This window comes from Andrena cerasifolii, chromosome 9 (assembly GCF_050908995.1).
Source record: "Andrena cerasifolii isolate SP2316 chromosome 9, iyAndCera1_principal, whole genome shotgun sequence".
NCBI classification, from domain to species: domain Eukaryota; kingdom Metazoa; phylum Arthropoda; class Insecta; order Hymenoptera; family Andrenidae; genus Andrena; species Andrena cerasifolii.
Genome location: NC_135126.1, coordinates 3,143,575 through 3,166,223, shown reverse-complemented (window position 1 = coordinate 3,166,223; position 22,649 = coordinate 3,143,575). Strand labels below are relative to the sequence as shown.

The 22,649-nt window shown below is 42.6% G+C and overlaps 1 protein-coding gene across 2 annotated transcripts; it reads right to left on the bottom strand.

Moving 5' to 3' along the window:
• Nucleotides 1-1,157: 1,157 nt before the first annotated feature.
• LOC143372923 (uncharacterized) lies at nt 1,158-20,621 on the bottom strand. Of its 2 annotated transcripts, XM_076819579.1 has the most exons (6): nt 20,171-20,621; nt 17,832-18,263; nt 15,727-15,877; nt 8,296-8,608; nt 3,845-3,991; nt 1,158-1,857 (listed from the first exon to the last, which is right to left on the bottom strand). In XM_076819579.1, the coding sequence occupies exons 2-6, from the start codon at nt 17,977-17,979 to the stop codon at nt 1,375-1,377; spliced, it is 1,242 nt and encodes a 413-aa protein (XP_076675694.1). In that variant the 5' UTR covers nt 17,980-18,263; nt 20,171-20,621; the 3' UTR covers nt 1,158-1,374. The 2 variants fall into 2 exon arrangements, with proteins under 2 accessions (XP_076675694.1, XP_076675693.1); XM_076819578.1 differs by lacking the exon at nt 20,171-20,621 and having other exon boundaries at nt 17,832-18,664.
• Nucleotides 20,622-22,649: the final 2,028 nt, after the last annotated feature.

Sequence of the window (22,649 nt, the reverse complement as noted above, 5' to 3'; positions counted from 1 at the left end):
TATACCCCCTTAATCGAGCGAAGTGTAATTGTCTGGACGTGGGTATCGTGGAAGGAGCAAGGGGAATGGAAATCGGTAGGATGTTGCTTAGAGCAATAGGCGGCAGGCATGTTTTGTAAAAAGTAATTTATTACAACGATAACGTACAGTATAAAAATCGCGGATCTCCTTAGACTGTGTACCTTAAGTAACGATATATCGTGAGTAGAAATATTTCGACCTCTCAAAGATTAGAGTACAAATTTACGAGTGAAAATACATGATATGGACAAATGCACGCGCTTAATTGATTAACGATCCTGGAAGAGACGGTGCAGCGTGTATAATACTGGCGAACTGTACTCTTCGCGTTTCTGCTCAAGGAACTAATAACAACGGTAACTGCGATAACAATTACTCGTATGCTTGTTCACCTGTCCTCCGAATAAGGCACTGAATTGTACTGATTTACATTTTTTGCGCGCTATCCGCGATATTAGGCACTTACCTCTAGAATCTAATTTCTCGACGCATTCTTTAATTATTGCTTCCAACTCAATACTCCTAGTCTACTTATTTTCCAGAGCAAGCGAAGTCTAAATTACATTAATTGTATAAATATCCGAGAAAATATAGGAATCAGGAAACCTGTCGAGCGGTAGGAAAGTTATTCGCTCCATCTTTGGTCTGCAAAATCCGAGAGTCTAAAAACATTCTGTCCCTTCGCATCCCAATAAGTGGTCCATGCTCGCAATTATGATATGTACACACGCGCACCTACCAGAAGTGCATCCTCTCAGAGACAGATTGCCTCGAAAGCGCCGCGGAGCTTCAAAATTCAGTAGTTTCTCTGCGCGCCTTTCTGATTTCTTTAAGCCGCGTATTCACCTGCGCATTCGCCCCGAATGTGCATTCGGCGCGCACCGATTTTTTGCTCGTCCGGTGTTCGGCGCGTGTTCGGGGCGCGGCGCGCATTCGGGCCGATCCGCTTGTTGGCGGTCCATCAAAGCGCGCATTCGGGTCCGAACAATACCATGAAATGGACGCCGCAAATTTCACTCAACCCCGAATGCGCGCCGAATGCGCGGCGAACGCGCGCAGAGCTCTGAACGAGCAAAAAATCGGTGCGCGCCGAATGCACATTCGGGGCGAATGCGCAGGTGAATACGCGGCTTTATTCTACATCCTCGATCAACAGTAATCAATCGTAAACCTACTTGAAAATAGAAAGACCGTAGATATTAACAGTCCATCGCTTCTAAATACAGAAAATCTTTGGTTCGTCGCCGACAGTCCGGTCTACTTACTACTAGACCTTCTTACAGATTTAATCTTACAAGTAACCAATATCGGAAACAGCTCTGTTCGCGTAACAAGCATTCATAAACGTGCCCATTAATAATACCTCGAGAATTGCGCGGCTGATTGGTAGGATAACCTGGCGAGGTCTCTTTGCATCGCGAGGGATGGATGGAGCAGACGGAAATAATAGGGCAGGTTCAGGTCATCGGGTCTGGATGATGAACCGGAGGTGCTAGCATTCGCGGCGGACGAAAATTGTGGGGAAGAATCGACCCAGGGCCTGTGCAATCTTGGCTGCACGTCACGATCGACATCCCTCGACGGTGAGTTCCGGTGGCTGATCGAGGGCAAGGGTGGGCTGACATCCCCGCAGCTACTCACGCCGCTGTCGTCCAGGTGCTTCGATGCCCTGGTCGACTCAGATCCGGAAGACACGTTGCCCTCCTCGTCCTCGACGCAGCTCGAGCTCTCCGTTTCCGTCTGATGGAACTTCCTTTTGCACCGCGACTGGCCAGTCTCTCGGAAGCCCTTCGCGAACGGGTTGTTGTTGATCTTCAACTTTGTGATATTCTCGTTCTGCAATCATTCGTGATATTTGTTTTGGAAGTTTCGTTTTGGCAAGGAGACTTTCGTGCGCAGTGATTCTCTGTAGGGTAGAGTGGGGCTAAAATTCAGGTGGGTAAAAAAGTCCCGAATGCAAAATCTCCATTCGTAAACCATCGGTTGAATATTGCAGTGTAACTGTGCTGATGGCAAGGGTAATGAGGAGGACCGCAGAGTCGGCAGTCGGCTTTGGGCTTCGTGCGTGTTCAATGTATTTCTTTGTAATTAAATGAGAAAGAAATGCTTCATTTTCGGCAGAAACAACTGCCTTTGGCAGATACAGGAGCCCAGTGAGAAACAGGCACGTAGGTATAAATTTTCATTCCTTTGCAGAGGAAGTGCAGTATACTTGGAATATCAGTTTGTTTAAGGCGAATACAAAATTACGGCAGAGGATGGGAACAAATAAGACTGCATGATATCATAGGGAAACTAATACAGTTTTATATTTCAAACTCTCAGTAATAATAAAAAACAAAAAGTAGCTCTTTTTAGTTGCAAACTTTGGTCTAAATGAAAAATGACAGGAAGTATCGATTTTGTTAAGGTGCAGGTAAATTGGAATTCCGGTATCTTAGGTAAATATTAGAGATCCCTATTTCACGTGTATTTAAAGCCACGTGTAAACGTATCCGTACCTGAATCCGTGTATCTTTTAGCACACGGGTACCCGTACACTATTGCACGTGTATTTAAATACCCGTGAATTTAGATACACGTGTCTTAATAAATACACGTGAATTTAGATACACGTGTCTTTATAAATACACGTATATTAACGTGTCCGTATTTTGATTCGTCTGATTTTTAATATCTATGGATATCCCAGAACTCTGAGGGAATGCGAAATTAATAAAATAATTATTAATGTATTCGACCCGTTATTTAAGTCATTTCTTATTTAGTTAATGCCCAATTCTAATTTAAAATACACGGATACGGTAATACACGTGTATTTAGATACATCTGTAGGTAAATGCACGTGTATCTAAATACACGTGAAATACATAGTGCACGGGTATCTATTTAGAATGTATTTATGTATTTACACGTGAAATAGTGCACGGGTACCCGTGTAGTAAAAGATACACGGATTGAGGTACGGATATTTGTAATACACGTGTACACGTGTCTTTTTACTACACGTACTATACCATGAGTCTCTGGTATTTATGTCAAGAAGCGAAAAAAATACGTCGTTTTTGTTGTGTTCCTACAGTAATGTGTACATAACATTGTTTATTTCTGAATGATAATATTTTCGAACCTATATATCGGCGAAACTATAGAGGTACCATTGGGGAAAAAAGTCCCTTACTTATATTTTTATTTTTTGTTAAAGAAGTCATGTTAAAATACTAAAAAGAGTGGTTGTCTTTGTTGAACTAAACCAATTAATAAAGTCATAAATTAGCTAGCTTTTTCCTGTTTTTTTATATTAATAATTTTAGTTTAAGGAATAAGGCCAAAGTGATTAAAAGAGAGCTATATCTCTATGTTGAGCCAAGATTATTGTGCAATTTTTTGTACAAGCTGAATCTGTGTCCTGTATTTACATTCTTTTGTCTAAAAAATGGTTGCCGTAGTATTTCCTTTCAATATTATATATAAAAAAAAATTGGTTTAATAAATATTCGTTGATTTCAAAAGAGTTATTTACTTATCTTGTTTTATGTTACAGGACAAGCTGGTTAGAAGATATTAAGGGCTTTTTACCCCAAACATGCCCGGGACAAAAAAGTCCATTTTGAATTGACACACATTTTGTGATAAAACTCAGCAAAAAATAGCACTATTAACCAACAGCTTTGTGAAAGTAAAGCATGATAGTTTTAGTTTTCAGATTGTTATTACTAAATTTTACATAGATTTATATGCAAAACAGGACTTTCAGCCCCACCCTACCCTACGCCATGTTACCATAACTTAGCGACGGTTTAGTTGGAATATAGATATTTACCTGATAAGCAGTGACAGCAATGAATTCCGTCTCGGTGAATTTGAACGACGAAGCTGGATGAGAATACAGATCGCTGAGCCTGGTTGCGTCGTCGCAGCGAATGATCCAGATCCGCGGAACGTATTTGTGCATGGATGTCAGGACCACCTGCGCGAACAATCGGATTCTTTATACATATATTAATCCTTAAGAAAAAGAGGCGAAAGTTTAAAAGTTACAGATAAACGGGCAACGATATAATTCTTACGACTCGGCACGATGCATAATTGCTAACTATAAGTGGATCGACTGAAATAGTCGGTGAAACATCGCAATTGAATGTTTTCATTAATTCCGTGCTCGCCGTTAGTGGTTGGATCGCCGCGCAACTCGCGACGAACGTGTCCGTTTTTTCGCCGACGCGAAGAAAGAGATTCTCTTTGCTCTGCCCCACGCGCGGCGGTGGGAGGATTTTATTAAATTCGTAATTAGTTTGAAGAATCGGGTAAAAGGGCGCCGCTTCGTCAAGATAAGTTGGCGCCTCCGCCAAGGATGCCGACGACGGCGGGGACAGACGCGATTCTCGAAAACCAGGCTGGCCCTTCAACCTTCCCGGAATCACGCGCTCTCGACTCATTCGAAATCCTGTGTGAACTGCAACGTTACGCGATGAACCTTCGATTGCTCGAGAGCTTCTTCGCCGGTTGCGCGATCTTCCAACGGAGGAAGTCATTAGCAAACACATATTCCCCTTTTAATAATCAAGTGATCGCGTTGCTAAGTCAAACACGATAGAAATGAAAGAAAGTGTATGTATCTAAAGTAATATTATTTTTATGGAATAACTAATTCAAAATGAACCTATAAATTACTCTAGAAGGTACCACCAAGATAGTCCACTTGCTCTGTTCATCTAATTCGCTGGAACTCTAGCAACGGTGAACCTAAAATTCGATATAGGTACCACCTAGCGAAAGCTTAATTCGGTAACCGAAGAACACGAAATCCATGGAGCTCCCGTGGTCTCCGAAGAGGTCCCGGCAAAGAGAATCGGAACGCAGCGAGAATCCCTTGGTTTTAATAATCGCCCGTAATAACTCCCCGTGGAAGGGACGCGCGTTCTTCGGGCTACTCGAGGCGATGCAGATCCGCAGAAGTAATTTCCGGGATGTTGGTGAAAAGTGAAAGGGGACTGGCAAGGGGCGCCACCCGCGGCCACGGCGATGCCAGCTGCCAGGACGATGCCTCGTCCTGTCCGGGCGTAAACAAGCCCGCTCGCCCCTTCAAGAAAGGAAGGTATATCGATTACAGGGTGTCGTGGAGCGTGTTAATCTCCGTTCTTCACGGACAACGCCCGGAACCGACGTACCCGGCACCGTTTTGAGTAGCTTAAGTCTCCTTAAAGGTACGAGGAGAATGTACTCGCGGCATCGACCTTTTCCCTTTTCCACACTTTAATCCTGCGCCCGGCTCCCGCGCACCGCGCGCTGCCGAGTTTGGTCACCTTGGCCATTTACAGGGGCCCTCCAGCATCAGCCCATTAAGGGGAGGTTCCGGTCTACAGCCCCCAAAAATAGGTGATCTTTAGGAATTAATTAAAGGAAAACCACTAAATATAATTTAATGGGACTTTTTGCATTGTATCAAGGATGTCTTAAGTTAGAGAAATATATTTTTTGTTTTATAATTGATCATTACAGACGGCACTGGGGGGTCGTTAAAGTCAAGGCGTCAAAAAATTCATCCAAATCGGTGGGACCTGTATCTACAAAAGTTATTATCCGATTCGACTGAAACTTTTTTTATTTCGAAGAATATACTTCTACCTAGGGGGGAAATCAGAAAAAATACAAACATAACATTTTTTTACAAAATAACGACACTTGAAGTTTGAAATCACTTTTCCCTATAGTTTTCATCCTTTCAACGCCTTTGAAAATTATAAATTTTCAATTTTTTGTATTTTTTGTCTGGTTTTCCTCCTAGCCAGAAGTGTATTCTTCAAAGTAAAAAAAGTTTCAGTCGAATCGGATAATAACTTTTGGAGATACAGGTCCCACCGTTTTGAGAACACTGTTTCGAGAAAAACGCGTTTAAAGTTTTACGTGAGTGCCGAGTGGCCGGGTATTACGCATGCATTTGCCGCTACTCAAATGCCTAAAACTTTGGGAATATTACGAATTTCAACAAATCCTTTAAAACAAGTATTCCTAAAAGGTTGAACATTCGAAAAATGAAATAAAAAAAAATCGACTTTTAGACCGGAACCTCCCCTCGCGTTGGAATTTTCGGAGGCTTCGATCTTCAGTGCATCGCGCAATTGCAGGGACCAGGTACTTATCGTATCGAGACCTTCAAATTGGTGAAAAGAAATATTCAATAGCAATGAAGATTGTACGATATACATGAATACATTTTTGCTGGCAACGTCTCTCGTAGATTAACAACGTAGGAAATAATGGAATACTAGAAACACTTGGTAACATCCCGAGGAACTGCCCACGGGGAGAAAGTTGGGGCTAATTGACACGAAGTAGGGTATCGTTCGGAAACCTCTAACAGGAGGAGTGTTTTTCCTTGAAGCAGAACCTAATCGGAAGTGAAACGGGTAGCTAAGAGGGTGGATCCGTGTGCGGCGACCTCCCGCATGCGGCTCGAGCGTGGAGGAGCATAAGTCGAAACCAGAGACACGCATGGCGAGAGAGAAAGGAGGGGCATTTAAGGACACGCTAGCCTGTCCAAACACGGGACATCTAGATAAATGGTACGCTGCTACCGCTCCTAGTGAATCCCTGGCTTCCCTTTCCGGGCTTTCGTGACACTCCCCCGTGCCTTTTCGTGGGACGCGGTTTTGATCGGTCAAAGATGACTTGGAGAAAGTGTCAATACTTTTAAGTAGATAGAGAGAGAGAGAAAGCGTATTTACTCTCGTATAATGAATATTTGTGGAGCGTACAAGTGATACGGCGATAATGGGTACATGCGTAAAAGGCAGGGCTGTGGAGTCGGAGTCGGAGTTCAGAAGGAATTTCTGATTACCGGAGTCGGAGTCGAAAAAATATATGCCGACTCCAACACCGACTCCATATTAGTGAATTTGATAAAAATCCGAGTCTGTTGAGCTCTACTTTAGTCTGTATTTTATTGAAATAAAAAGTGCTTCAATGGCCATTGAATGTATTAGTTAAATTTAAAGTTTTTTTTTCATTATCGGTTCTTTCCTTTATTTGCCTTTACTGTTAGCGTAGCTTTAGCTTTTTATACTGTAGATATATAATATACACAAACATACTATATATTAGATATTAGTAATTTTGTTATAGGGTAAAGGAATCAATTACTGACACCTAACCAATTACTGTCACCTTAAGCTATTTTACTTAAAATAACGAATAAATAAACGATGTAAAGTCATACACAAAAAGAATTATGTAATTCAACCTATAATCTATACCATAGATTACATACTATAGTTTATTTATTCGTTATTTTAAGTAAAATAGCTTAAGGTGACAGTAATTGGTTAGGTGCCAGTAATTGGATCCTTTACCCTATATATAACTAAATTACTAATATTTAATATATAGTATGTTTGTGTATATTATATTTCCTTTACATAAAGGAAATGTAATTCCTTTAATTTAATTTGAATACGGCCGCGCTCTCTCGAGTGCTAATAAAGTAGAGCGTGTGAAGGACGAGAGGGTAAACAAAAAAACAGTTGCGCACGTGGCAATTCACGCAGAGTAATTATAAATTAAAGGTATTAACAGAACTTGGAAATAGAGATTAACAGGATGATCAATGACATTAAATGTAGTTTCTTGATTACAGAGAAACTCAGTTTTGTTATTGTTAATCACCATCAATTACTCTGAAGAAATAACAATATATATATATATAAACAAAAAAACAGTTGTGCACGTGGCAATTATATATATATATATATATATTGTTATTTCTTCAGAGTAATTGATGGTGATTAACAATAACAAAACTGAGTTTCTCTGTAATGAAGAAATAACAATATATATATATATATATATATGAACAAAAAAACAGTTGTGCACGTGGCAATTATATATATATTGTTATTTCTTCAGAGTAATTGATGGTAATTAACAATAACAAAACTGAGTTTTTCTGTATTCAAGAAACTACATTTAATATCATTGATCACCCTGTTAATCTCTATTTCCAAGTTCTGTTAATACCTTTAATTTATAATTACTCTGCGTGAATTCCCACGTGCACAACTGTTTTTTTGTTTATATATATATATATATATATATATATATATATATATATATATATATATATGCATATACTGAGTATATTAACAATCTATTATAAATGCAAAAGTCAGAGTCGGGGTCGGAGTCGGAGTCGGAGTCGGTGGTAAAAAAAAAAGGGGAGTCGGAATCGGGGGTTTTGACTGCGGACTCCGCAGCCCTGGTAAAAGGAGTACTCACGTTGGTTCTCGGGTCGACAGCGTTATTGGTGAGCTTGAGCTTGTTGAAGCTGAGAGGATGCTGCATCCAATGCGCGCCGGTCGCTGGGCTTTCTGGATGCAGGTAGATCCGTCGATCGATTCGTGGCTGAGGCTCGGCTGGACCAGCCGATGTCCATCCTCTTGCGTTCCCACAGCCATCGTCGACGCCAGAACCACCGCCGCCGACGTACTTGTGCCGACGATCGGTCGCCAGCTCCACTTCGAGGAGGACGCAGTAACGAGCACGACGCTCTAATCCACTGATAGTCAGCTGGATCGACGGGAACATTCGTCTGGAACGAGACCGTACACCACTATGTTCATTCCGAGCAACGAATCAGCTCAGACATCAACCCTTTTACATGTACTGGTACTGTCCAGTCGATGCGTATGGACTACCGCGTACACTGCAGGTCATAAGCATTGAGCTACTTACCCTGTGTGAAATAATTGAGGAGTTGAAGTGGCGGAGGATTTAAGTGCAAGTAGTTAAAATTTTCCGTAGAAACAAAGAACACCGTCTGTCACTCGTTTATCGCAACTTGATCGTTTAGCGCTATGGACTTTCAGCGAATACCACCTTCGCAGAGTCAAAGGGAAGTAAAAAGATTACCGCTGCGAAGATTGCTGACACTTTCATCGTTTTTCACCACAGCGAAGTTCGCACTTATGTAACCATATATATCGCCGAGCTTTACATTTAAAATCAGGAAACGAATTTAAACCTCGAGTATCAGGTGGGAGGGAATTATAGTAACGAGCCGAAATATAAGCAAAGGACGATTCAAATTTAGATGTCAACTGCGTCGGTATGGAAAGGAGACTTTGGTGTCGAGTAGAACGAGAATTAGGCCCATGGTAAGAAAGATTATTGCGAAGAAAATCCAGCGCTGAGGCATACGTAACCGAGACGTTTTGACGCATAGGTGAGAGACATGATCATACTTCGGGACACAAAAAGAAAAACGCTCGAAGCAAAAAGAAAAAAATTGTGAAGCACGAGTCCTTTACTGAAATCATTTTCAATTTTGGGCATTTCATTGCGAACGGCCGGCGTCCCAGGTCATTACGAAGGAGAGCCGGAGTCATTTCACTGCCACCGCAAAGTTGACGCGACTTCTTAACCTTTCGCCTTCACCCACGACGGGCGTAGAGTGCATTCTGCACAGGTAGCGCGAGCAAGCCGAAAGCGAACGAAAGGACAGAAAATTCCCCAGTCATTAACGTCCCAGCGACGGGTAGGCGTCGCCGAAGAAACGACTCCAACTCCTGGCTACTTCCTGCGACCCTCGGTGCATCACGGCCGCTATCTTTCCATCCCGAAGCGGCGAGTTTCCCCCTCGTGTAAACACTCGAAACTCGCGGATAATCCCCTAAGTAAACCTTCGAAAAGTCAATCTGCGGTGGTCCGTTTGCATACCTAATTGCAGATTTTCCGCCGCAGCTTTGTGTCTTTCCGCAAGTCTCTCGCTCGCTCCCCGCGGAACCGTCTAGGTCTAAATGGACTCTAGACTCTAGAGAACCAAACGCCAAGAGCTTCGCTGTATTTCACATACTTTTACAAAACCACCTAATCTACCAATCGTTGAGTCATCCTTTACTTTGTTTTTCCCTTGCACTCAGGAGTTAAACCTGCGAAAGGTTCACTGAAAGCTGCGATTACAGCAGTACCTGACTCCTCGGTAGTTAAAAGTTAAGTCGACGAGCGACACGTATCTCGAGAACTGGACGCAATTAGCAAAGGGAGGCCCAACCTGTGCCTGTGAAATGGGCATCAAGTGTCACGCTCGATTCCTTAAGCTTGAAACTCACTTAAGACCTCGCACAAAGCGACACATGCCCAATCACCCTTTTAATCACCGTCCGCGATCGTAATCTACGCGAGTCCAGTCGCATCGCCTTACCGCTTACGCGGAAAGCAATTAACAACGGGAAGCCCAAAGGATTCCTTAACACACGGATGTCACGGGACTTGGAATCACGAAATCTCTCATCGGGCATTCCCAAACTCGTCCCGAGTCTCAATCTGAAGATCGTCTGGATGTTGGGCCGTTTAACAAAACTGTAGAGGACTTAGGACTCTAATCAGAACACAAATTCAACTGTACTTCCGCGTTACCACCGAGGCAAAAGATCTTGCGACCCATCGTTTGTTCCACGATTCATTCGACGCTGGTAGAAAAAAGCTCGCGAGACTCGTTGGAGAATGATGAGGAAGATCGACGCCATGCCCCAGTTGTTGAATCCACTAAAAGTGGCGCCCTCGTAAGTGGAGGATTACGCCGTCGCGACGGCTGCTGGTAGGCCCGTGCCCGCCGATCGTTCGAGCGTGTCTGGTCCTTTTAAAAAAGCCACTCGAGATTATCGAACAGCCAGATAACGCGGTAATTGCGTGATACTAGCCGCGTGCAACGGCAGCACGCGTCCCGCTTCCTTTCATCTCGCACAATTAGACGAGTCGAAAGTCACGTGGCTGGGCGGAACTTTCTCCAAAAGCCTCGGGGCCCTTTCGAGCTGCTCGTTATTGAATTATAAATACACTTTTATTACACGCGTTACCAATCCAATTATCAGTCAACGTGACTCTATGCGTGTCCCTGGCTTTGAAAAGGGGTGAACAGGCTCGTGATAAAATTGGAAATCCAAGTGGTCCCACATTTTGGAACACCCTACCTTCCGAAGTAAAAGAAGCGGCTGTTTCACGCTTTACGAAATCTCGGCCGAACCCGAACGGCTACCATAAACTCGTAAAGCCATAAAGGAGCTCGAGAGCTGGTCGGCGACAGGCGAATCACAGGCGAAACGTGAAATTAATTATCTCCGCTTAGGGACAGTCCCTCGGCGAGGGGGGAGGGAACGGATAGCCGAAGAGAAAACGACGAAGTTCGAGGAGGTCGGGGACTGCACTTCTGGAGCGCACGTTTGCTTCGCCTATTCAAGTCGGCCTCTGACGCAAGGATGCCAACGGCAAAAGCACGGGGGGTAGCGCGAGGGTGGAGGGCGATAGATGGAACAAAGTGCGTAGGAGCGAGGCTCGCCGAAGGGAACGGGAGGAGCGCAAAAGAGTCGATCGTGTCACGGAATACTGATCGGTAAACGAGAGAGGCCTGAAACGGGGCGCACGTGGTTGGCACGTGGTGCGCCCTGGGAAGGGAAGAACCGTCGTCGGACCGGAAGGCACGAATATTCGGAAGGACAAACACCTTCGTCGCTATTGTGAAAGCTGGACCGCCCACGAATTGCCCATGTTAAGCCACTGTCTCTCGGACTCCGTTTATTCGCGGTATCCTGTTTCTGCCTAACGGTGAGGATCAGGGAAGCTCGCAACGTGGTATCTGCGTCAGAGCGTGGGAAGTACCTATGCACTCCTGGACACTACTTTTTGCCGAGCGGTCACGCGAAAAGTTATACGAAATGCATGTAGAATGAATAGTGCGCAGTTAGGTGTATCATCTGATGTATCATAGATGGCATTATTTTAAATTGTTAGAAGAAGGTGGCGTATGGTTTTAAATTTACAAATTGTGGCTATTCAAAGCGACAAACTTTGTCGTGATAAAAATGTGTCGCAATAAATTCGACCTCGTTATAAGTTTAATACAGTTGTACGTCGTGTATTCAAATTCTTTTCTCTGTCCTATTTAGGGTGCATGCACCATTTGCGGCCACTTTAAGGGGGAACACCACTGTGACGGCCGGAAAAGTAAGCCATTTTTACGATTTTTTTCAGGAATAATTTACAGTTTTCATAGAAAATTTTTATTACCTACCTTTAGTACGCTGTCTTAAGAGACTATACAAGAAAAAATAAATAGAAAAACATCTATAAATTTTAATATATTAATTAATCTTTTAGACCCCCCATGCGAGCTGGTCGAATCTGTAAATATGGAACAGCAGGTCCGAATCTAATTTCATTTTTTTTTCTAAACTATATGAGTGTAGTTTCCGTTGTATGTACCGATTTCTTAAATAAATTATTTTTGTAAAAATGGTGCGCATTAAAAGAAAAGTTTCGAAAATCCGCGAATAAGATTGACAGTTTTTCGAGCGTATTTCAAAAAATTTGTTTTCAATCAAAGAATCCGTATGTACAACGGAAACTACACTAATATAGTTTATAAAAAAAAATGAAATTTGATTTCGGACCTGCTGTTCTATAGTTACACGTTCGACCAGCTCGCGTGGGGGGTTTAGAAGATTAATTAATATATCAAAATTTATGCATGTTTTTTCTATTTATTTTTTTGTATAGTCTCTTAAGACAGCGTACTAAAGGTAGGTAATAAAATTGTTCTATAAAAACTGTAAATTGTTCCTGAAAAAAATTCGTAAAAATGGCTTACTTTTCCGGCCGTCACAGTGGTGTTCCCCCTTAAGGTATCGCACCAGTTTTGGCCACTGCTTAAAAAATATAATATTTTTCCGTGTAAGCAATAAATGTAACCTTATATTTCTGGCGGTATACCAAACAAAATATCTATCACGTGAAATTCTCCACAAAATAATGATCTGCAAGCCATTTAAAAATGAGATAATTAAGCACTGCCAAAAGCAGTGCAATGGCCACAAACGGTACATCTACCCTACTTCCTATATGATTTTTAAGAAAATTGTACAGTAAACCCTCCTATAACGCGGTACCTACTCTCATAGCGCGGTTCCCATATAACGCGGAGCAAAAATTGCGTCAGTTCTCCTATAACGTGGTACTCTCCAACGCGGTTTCTACATAACGCGGTACAAATTAATTTCGTAAGGTGAATGTCCCAATTTCTGCTGATTTAAGAGGTAACTCGTCACAAAGAAGGTGTAAAAAATTTGTTTGCGATGAAAATTTGCAGAGTAATTGATTAATTCTTTAATTATAAATCAACCAACTGATAAACTATTTAAGAAAAATATTTCAAGATATTTAACTATTAGTAATTTGTAATTAAATATATAATCCTCTAAATGTCCGTATTTCTGCTCATGAAAAATAGTTAAAAATAATTTAGAATTATTTTGTAGCAACTGTAGTACAAACGTAACGCATTTAATAATAAGAAACATACGAAATGAGCAGAAATTGGGACATTCACCTTAGGAGGGTTGACAGTATATGTCTTTTCTATATGTTGGCAAAAATAGTGTCGAGCAGTACATACTACTTTCGTTTCTAAATAAATGCAACTGATTTCGCACTTAGGTAAATTAAACGTTGCTTACTCCTACTTATACCGATTCCCTGTCGAATGGACCTTTACCTAATGAGCGGATAACGAATCTTGGAATATTGATAATGATCCAAGTAGTTTGCGAATTGTAATAAATATACGGATACCTAAAGTGAGGTGAATTAATATTGAAAAGTATTTCCAACATCGAATTGTCGCACAGTTCCAGACTCGGGCACCCTGTTGAATATTTCAAGAATTCCGGCGAGTCCTTCTCGCGTAGGCGTACCTATCCCTACCCTTTTATTTCCGTGTTTGAAGCGAAACCATCTGGCCGCTGTGTCGGAGGGTTATCTAACACGATGAGGCGCGCAATTCTTGGTACGTAATCTGTTATCTTATTGTTAGATAGCCGCGCTTCTGTATCTGGAGAGAAGTGACCGGTAGCTCGATCGTTTCCGCTGAAGAGCGACCGGAAGCCGTGATTCGTCCTGCATCCGTCCGGTCGTACGACTTTTCCCCGCAAATCTACCTTTGGTGAAGCGATTCGAAGATCGGCGGGGTCGATAAACGGCGGGCACGTCGTCACCGACCTTACTTTTACGACCATTCTTGACCACCTTCCGTGAAACTAATCGCCCTGTCGTCGCTCGGAGGCGTCCCTCGTTAAAGGCGTCTATACTCGGCCGACGGGCGTGCAGGCATGTCATACGGAAACGCCGCACTCGAGCTGAGCAATGCTTAGGTTCAGTTAGATACCTACTTCGCAAAGTACAGAGACTTTTATCTTTTATTGGAGACAGTGGCGCACTCAGGGTTTAATCTTTGGGGGGAGCCGAGTTGAAGGGATAAAAATACTTTCGATGCAAATCAATAAAATTCATTACGTGATTGTAAAAATTTATTTAAAGACCTAAGTGGTTTTCTTTTCTTTTTACAGACCTCCTTCTTTGGGCCCTTGGAGGCCCTGCACCCCCACAATACCAGAATCTCACGACTTTCCACGAGAAATGCTAATTCAGGTTTTTATACAGTGCGCCACAAAAGTATTGGGACAATCTTTACCACAGAATAACTGTTTTAAAATTGGTCCAAAGGACTTGAATTTTTTTAGAAGCTAGAAGGATTAGTTTACTACCTTAGGTGGCGTGTTTCGTCGTTTTGGAAAAAAATTCCAATTGGTCGGAATAGTCGGAATGTGTTTGTACCTAATGGGCCTATGCGAGTTGATTGAAATGATATGTATATAGGTACAGTATTATATGAGGCTATCGGCGCAATAGTGGCGTAACCCACAATTTTTGGTGAATTGACATTTCAGCATACACCACTTCTTATACAGCAAAATTTTAATTCTATAGTTTCCTGAGCGACTTTCCAAAAACATCCACAAAATGGCAGCACTAAAACGTGTGTTTGCACTGAGTATTTTGTTGAATTACGTCGCGCAATACTGACCTGTGCAGCATTGGTCGTTATTTTATATACTAATAATATACATACACCTTAGTAATTATATTTTTTAACAAATCATACCCATGTACCTATAAATAGAAATTTTAAGCATCGACTTAAGAGCGCCAATAATTTCATTAGCCGTTATCTTAAAACAAAAGTTTTGGGGTTACGCCTATGGAATTCAATCCCGGGATTTTAATCCCGGGATCCCGGCTGTTTTTTGGATTCCATTTATATATTTTTCAGTTGTTCATGAAGTAATTTACGTTTTTAAAAATTCTCGAAATTCACGGGATAAGTTATAACTTGATATATCAAATCCCGGCAGTTTGTAGTATTAAAAAAACAGCCGGGATCCCGGGATTGATTCCCCTAGTTACGCCACTATTGCGCTGAAAGCCTGATATAAGTGTTGACATTAGACACAGAGAAAATTCAGGGCCAGGTCGCATTTTTCAGGTGAAGACACGCCAAGGGTTTCGAACGGGACAGAGGGTGTGGTCGAATGGCGCCTGACAGGCTATTCCACCCCCGATGGAATGCAAGGTAAAAAATTTTCGGCGGAACCTTCAGAAGAATAGTTCCGTTGGAGCTTGCGACCAACATGTAGGTACAGGCAAATACTAAATGCACCTACGCGTAGAGACTTTGCACAGACATTAACAACCCCCAGCGGTATCATTCAATTTAAGGGTAACGAAAGAAATGATACAAATACATACTATAACAAAACTTTAAAGTGATTCACCCACACCCAGCAAGTTTAAAAGAAAGTCCTCATTAGCGCTACTCACCGGCCCAGCTTCGTAATTATCATCTCCGTCGTTTCGGCGTGGAACTGCTGCCAGAGCTCCTGATTCAGTAGCTCAACCTTCACCTCCGGAGGCAGAGGAGGTCCTCCGCCAGGACTTGGTATCGCCCATGTATTCTGCGTCGGTATATCATCTGAAAATAATCAAAGAAGCATCCCCATAAATTTACAAAAAACACACAACACACCTCAAAGAATAATTACAAAAAAAATATTCTGCAAAATTCAACTACCAGGCGAACATATCCGCAGGATCTGAAGCTCTAAATCAATCATCTTCTCCCACGAATCTACGAAACTACTACGACCCAGAAGAGCACGAAACAAGGACCTAGAGCAGCGGGGAAGTTTCTGCAAGGAGCATCGCGAGAGGATGAGCTGTCCGTACGCGAAAACTGTCTTTCCCTCGTCATTATTTATGGAAACTGTGTCTACCTAGACACCGGCCAAGGAAAGCCGAAGGGGGGGGGGGGACAAGAGATTGCGCGGATGAGGTAACTCGAATGCCGGGAAGGACACCTTTCGCAAGTGGATCCTATAGGATGGCGTCGCTTGCCCGCATGAGCGACTCACCCTTGCACTTGTCTCGCGGTTCTGCGGTCGGGGCATTATGCCCCGGCCAGGATAATTGCAGGCATCGGTCCTGCCTCCTTTCTCTCCCTGGCCGAGAGGGCGACGCCACGCCGACCGGTTGTATAGAGGCAGATAACGATTGTCCGCTCGACCGAAAGTCGGCGCCTTTCATCTTGGCCGAGAGGATCCTCGCGCGGATCTATGTCGCCGTCGCGGCAACTTGTCGCGTATTGCGCGCACCCTCTTCACCCCGGGCGCCCTGCTTTTCCCCGTGGGAAACCCAGGGGACGCTGGCTTCTCGGTACACGCGCGCACCAGTCCCTTAAATCCGCGTGGCCGAGGAGTTTAATTGGTTCGCGGCTGTGGTCGTGCGACTTTAATTGCTTGAATTGGAAAGATTGTCCACCGGGTTATGCTAATTATACCATTACACCAACGGAGGGGAAAAGATTGCTTTTCACCAGCTTTGGAATGTTTATTTTTAAGATCTTGACAGATTGGTGACTGGCAATTTTATACGAAAACTAACCCGTGCCACCGGCTATTTTTCCGTATAATTGAATATTAAAACGCACAAATCCGCAGCTGTTTTATATAGGTACTTGCATGGCACGACGTAAGGAGTTATTCCTAGTCAGAAGGCTGAAAGAGGCGAATTTTTTTTGAAAAAGCGGAAGCATATATTTTTACAGAACTTTTTGCATTTAATAGAGCAACATTTATAGAACATTTGGTAATTTTTTTTTGTAGAAAAATATTTACGTTTATACTAAAAATACAACGACATCCAAGAAGCCTTTTTAAAAACGGTGAGCAAGATATCTCAAAAACTACTGCACCAATATTTCTGAATTTTTGTGGGCTTATTTCTTATATAAAAATCTACTGAATGACGGAAGGATTTTTTCTCCAATGTATAGTTTCGATTTTATCAAAGAAAAATAGCCATAACCATGAAGTAATTTTTCGTTGATATAATCGACACTATACATTGAAAAAAAAATCCTTCCGTCATTCAGTAGAAATGTTTATAAAAAATAAGCCCACAAAATTTCAGAAAGATTGGCGGAGTAGTTTTTGAGATATCTTGCTCACCGTTTTAAAAAAGGCTTCTTGGATGTCGTTGTATTTTTATTATAAACGCAAATATTTTTCTACAAATAAAAATGACCGAATGTTCTTTAAATGTTGCTCTGTGAATTGCAAAAAGTTCTGTAAAAATATACGCTTCCGCCTTTTCAAAAAAAATTCACAAACATTCGCCTCTTTTCGGCGTCCTGACTAAATATTTCGAATAATAACTCTGCTCCAAAAAATTACACAGTGAATACTTAAGTTCGTCTGCTATCATTCAGTCGGCAATCCTCGTGGGATTAAGCTGCGCGCAATTGAGTCTTCGCGAAAGCAAGATTAGAGGAATTCGTGCTGTTTTCGAAGAGTCAGAAAAAATTCCAAAGTACGCGAAACTTCCGCGAGTTAACAGAGAGAAACGAGAGATAAAGGGGAAACACCAACCTGGCCTGTGCCTCCGTAAAGCGATCTGCTGTTGGCGAAAGAGCATCTGATGGTGCAGTTGCAGCTGCAACTCCATCGGTATCGCCATGATCGAGTTCATGCTCCGTTTGATGACAGCGCCTGGATATCGATTCCGTATCACACCCATGTAGGATTCCACCTCGACTGCACGCACGACTGCGCGAAGGATTCGAATAGAAGTCGCTGCGTCGTCGCCACTCGACGTTTCCCGCGTTAGAACCTGATGACGACTGAGGATGCGTTTCGGGAATTGCAGAGAGCAGCCTGCTGCAGCGATCCATCGCTGCACCGAGGGATCCCTTTCCGTATTGGTCGACGTCCTCTCCCTACCGCGTTAAAGCTCCACCCTCGACGGTCCCATTGGGCGATGCAATTGCAACTTGCACTCGGGGATAGCCGCGAAGTGCATTTCTAAACAGGCGCGATAGTAACAGCAAGATAATGAAACACATCGACGCATCGCGTTAGGTGCGGCACCCACCGCCAATGAATACAAAGTGCTCCAAAAATGTTTCCTACTGTGAAACGATTTCCAAAAATGCCGTTTGTCAGTGAATCATATGAAGAGCTTTGAGGCAGGAACAGGGGATAATGAAAATCAACTTTTTTTTAAAGCTTTGTCTTGTAGAATAGGGACATAGTGTGTTTTTTTTTATTTAGAAATTCACATTTAAGTATCACTCCACCAAAATCACGAGTAGTGTTTCTTCTAGAAATCTAGAGAGTTCGTTGTTGAGAAAAAGTAAAGTTTTTGATTTCTTATTTCTCCAGATATTTTTCGAGAAATATCCTACAAAATTTGTAAAGTAAAAAAAGACTTATTTAAAATTTAACTTCGAGACGAATTTAATTTCAAGTAAATTTAATAAAATTTTGATCACCCAACTGAAAATATCGACGTAATCAATTAAAATTGAAAGTTAGTTTCCACTAAATTTACTTATATTTCGCTCCTCCAAAAAAAGTTTTAACCTAATAAAAAAAATCGAATTTAATTCATTTTTAATTATCAATTTTATTTCTTTGATATGTATATATATATTAAAATAATCACCCATCAAGTTCTTACTACTTGTACGGTTATTGTTCTTCTTTACTTATTTAAATAAAGTATTATTACCTATTACATAGGACGTGTATTTAAGAAATTGATGTTTGATTATTCAAATATCCACTTACAACAAACTCAAATTGAATTTAACCCTTCGTTGACCCACCTCTTTTTTCGATCAACTTTGACATAGGTACCTGGGTGGCTCACACCCAGAGCAATTTTCGAACGACTGCCGTTCTCACCTAAAGAATCCAATTTTTGTGAAAAAAATCATGGGTCAATTTCGAAGTCTCTAGAAGGTATTCCAATAGATTTTTCATTGAAATTTTATTACGTTTTTGTAAAAAAAATCTAGACTACCACATGTCGAGAAAAACGCGAGGAAAATCTTTAAAAAATTGTAACTTTCACAAATTTCAATATTAGAAGCTAAAAATCTACAGAGTTATTGTTCAGACATAATATTTTTTGGGAACAAATAGTTCGTAACTCGATTTTGGAAGAAAGTTATTTATTTTGCATATAGAAGTTACAGAGCGTGAAAATCAACTTAAGGGTGGCTCACGCCCAGAGTGTCAACGAAGGGTTAAGGATGTATTACTATTCTCGATAAGTGAAAAATGCGGAGAAATCAGAGACACTAATCGCGAGCAACTGGATCGGTGATTAGGGGACACACATAGACCGACTCGGTTTCGGGGAGGCTCGACGCAGCTTTTCGCGAGGAGGAAATCGCGCGAGCAGATCCGCGACGTGAATCGCGGTCAGCTTCATCCCAGCTCCGCCGGGATTTATTCGTCGGCGTATTTGACGCATGTCTCGGCACACGATCGCATTAACAAACGAATGCGAGAGCGTTAGGTACAAGAGCGGCGAATCGTCACCATAAATTACGGGATCCGTCGGGCGGACGGCCGTTAATAGTTTGTTCTCGGGCCGAGACGAGACGAGGCGAGAAGATAAAATCAAGAATCCGTCCGCGGTGCGTCGGCGGTCAAAGAGGAACGGAACGGAGCGGAGCTGAGCGTGGAGCGCCGCGAGATACAAATCTATACGCTTTTCTCGCTCCCTTATTCCCTTTTTCTCGTGCTGTACCGCTCCTGTCGTCGCTTCTTCCTTTATTTTTTTATTTTTTTTTTTTTTTTTCAAACGATAGAAAGCGGCCCCTTGCCGCCTGCGACGCCGGTCATCGCACCATTGTAGTGGGTTCCGGATTGCGGATTAACTGTAAGCGATACCCACAACAAAAGCGCGCGCGCTTTACCTGACAGCTCCGGCTACCTGTATTCTACTACTTTACGGCAGCATTGTAAGTGTCTCTCGATCGTGTCGACCGTGACCGCTCCGCAGCATCACCGGGGCTGAATTCTTAACTGGCTTCCAGCGATCTTCCCGATCGATCGCCTCCTATCGATGCACGCTGATAAGCGCGTTTTCGCGGCACACCTGTGCGGCTTCTGGTGAACGAGGGTGTTGTCCCTTCAACTCGTTCTGATTCATCTTCGGGCGCAGTGCGCTGAAGGGTAGGTACTTGATTGAAACACTCCACGAGTAGTATCGAAAAAGGAATTCCAAGGGGACGTTGGAGGCTTGGATAGTATAACACACAGAGCAGGGAAAAGGGTCCTAATAGAGTGAGCCAGAAAACACTTTGGTAAAGAGATACAGCTGTTTTGGAAAAGGGTCAGAACCTCGATCTAGTAGAATCCACAGTTTACACTGACGAAGTGTTCTCTCGCAAACAACACATGCATCGGATTTTTGTTTCTTTTCCACTGAAGAGGTCATTTATTTTACTTCTTTCCTCCGGAAGAGGCACAGTAGCGTCGATCGGTACCTATATACGTGAAAGTACCAGAATAATTTAAGGCTTAATAATTCGTATAAATCATTAATTAGTGAAACTCAAAGTTTGCGTTGGAGGCCTGATAAGTATTCAAAATTCGTTGAATGCACTGGTTGGCGTACCGTAAAATTAATTCGGCTTCGAAGGGTGCCCAGTGCTCGAGGAATTAGGTAAGCGACAGTGCCACCGTAGCACAGCGAAGGATGCTACAAACCCTTCTTCGATAATAAAGGCTCACGCCTGCTAGCAGATCGGTTTCAAGTTCTGCCAGTGGGGGGTCTCCGAGAGAATTTCACGTCCTTCGACCATTTACCCCCGCTGATTAGACAAACTGTTAAGACCATTCTTCCTCTCCCTTCTAATCCTAAGTACCTAATTAGGTGTCAAGGGTTATTACCCTAATGAAGAAGAATTATAAGTTGTTCGCAAACTAAACCATGAAATGGGCAACGGACTTCCTGCGCGACGCGTCCGTCGAAAATATTTCGTGACAATTGCATCCAGTGGAGGAGGAAAACCGCTAATGAAAATCTAAGCTGCCAGGGTTGGCTCTCGCGAAACGCTGGATCTACTTTTGAATTTATTTCGCCCGTGGAAATGCTCGTTGCATTCTCCTGCGTAAAGAAATTTCCACCGCAAAACCGTGGGGAAACGGGGCGTTATCTGGCCAGCGGTGTAAGCCGAAAGCTTTCGGCGAAGAAAAGAGGTACGGTTAAGAGGGAAACTGGATAAGGAGAAGCCGACAAATAGGTTTTACGGCTCGCTTCCTGCCTGTTGCACGCGACAGTTATGCGCCCCATAATAAGACGATGGCTACTTTCCGAGACCACTTGCACTGCGAGCAAAGAAACGAAATTGTAATTCGCATTTAACCGATTTACTTCTCCATTTATAAATTAAGAGCGTTAAACATCCAAGACCGGTGGCGCACCCAGACGGAGTGACCAAGGGGCACCCCCAAAGAAAAAGGAAAAAAGAGATTAACGTAACCACGACTGAAGTAATTCAAGAGCTTCGTAAAAAGAGAATTGGATTTTCTTCTTTAAATAAATTTGTACAATCACCGAATGAATTTTATTGAATTTTCATTGAAAGTATTTTTATCCCTTCAACTCGGCTCCCCCAGAGATTAAATTCCGAGCGCGCCACTGTTCAGGACATTTTTCTGATCTTATTTTTATAGAGCCAGTACTAATAATGAAAGCTCGAGTGAAAATTCTTTCTCTTAATTATTGCGTTACTAAGAATGTAAGGAAGAATAGTGGAAATAGGGTAAACTGTAAGAAAGGTATAACTACGCACCGCAACGTTTCGGCTCCAAGCAATCGAGATTATTTTCTTAAACGACAGGATTCAGAGGACTCCTTAACGTCGCGTTGAAGTATTCTCTGTATGTCTCCTGCTGCAGAAGCCTCCAGAGGAAGGGACAAACAGAAGGAAGGATAAGTAGACTTTCTCTCTTCTAGTGCCAAAGGACGAAAACGAAGACGTTTACTTTCGAGTGGCCACTTTACCGCGAGTGTTTGTGCGTTTGAACGGAAGTCCTGTTCGATCGTTCAATGACTATTTATTTACACGCTGCCGCCGAATCCTTGCTCGACGAAAGACAGAGGGAGTGTTGCTGCTTCGTCAGGAAGGCTATCCGAATTCAAGTTCCCAGAAAATTCCAAAACGCTGGCGGAATTAAGGAAAGTGGCCCAGGTGGCAAACGTTCCGAGGGGCCCATTTTTCGGGAAAATGAAAAAGTAGGTGGTTTGCTAAAAACGGACTAAGTGTAGTAATAGAGAAAAAAAGGCTATACTTCCGAATGGCCCCAGTGACCGATCGACATGAGGTTTGAGCGGAGGGTTGGAGAGGGTGTGTGGACCCTAAATCTAAAATTGTTGCTTCGGGAATT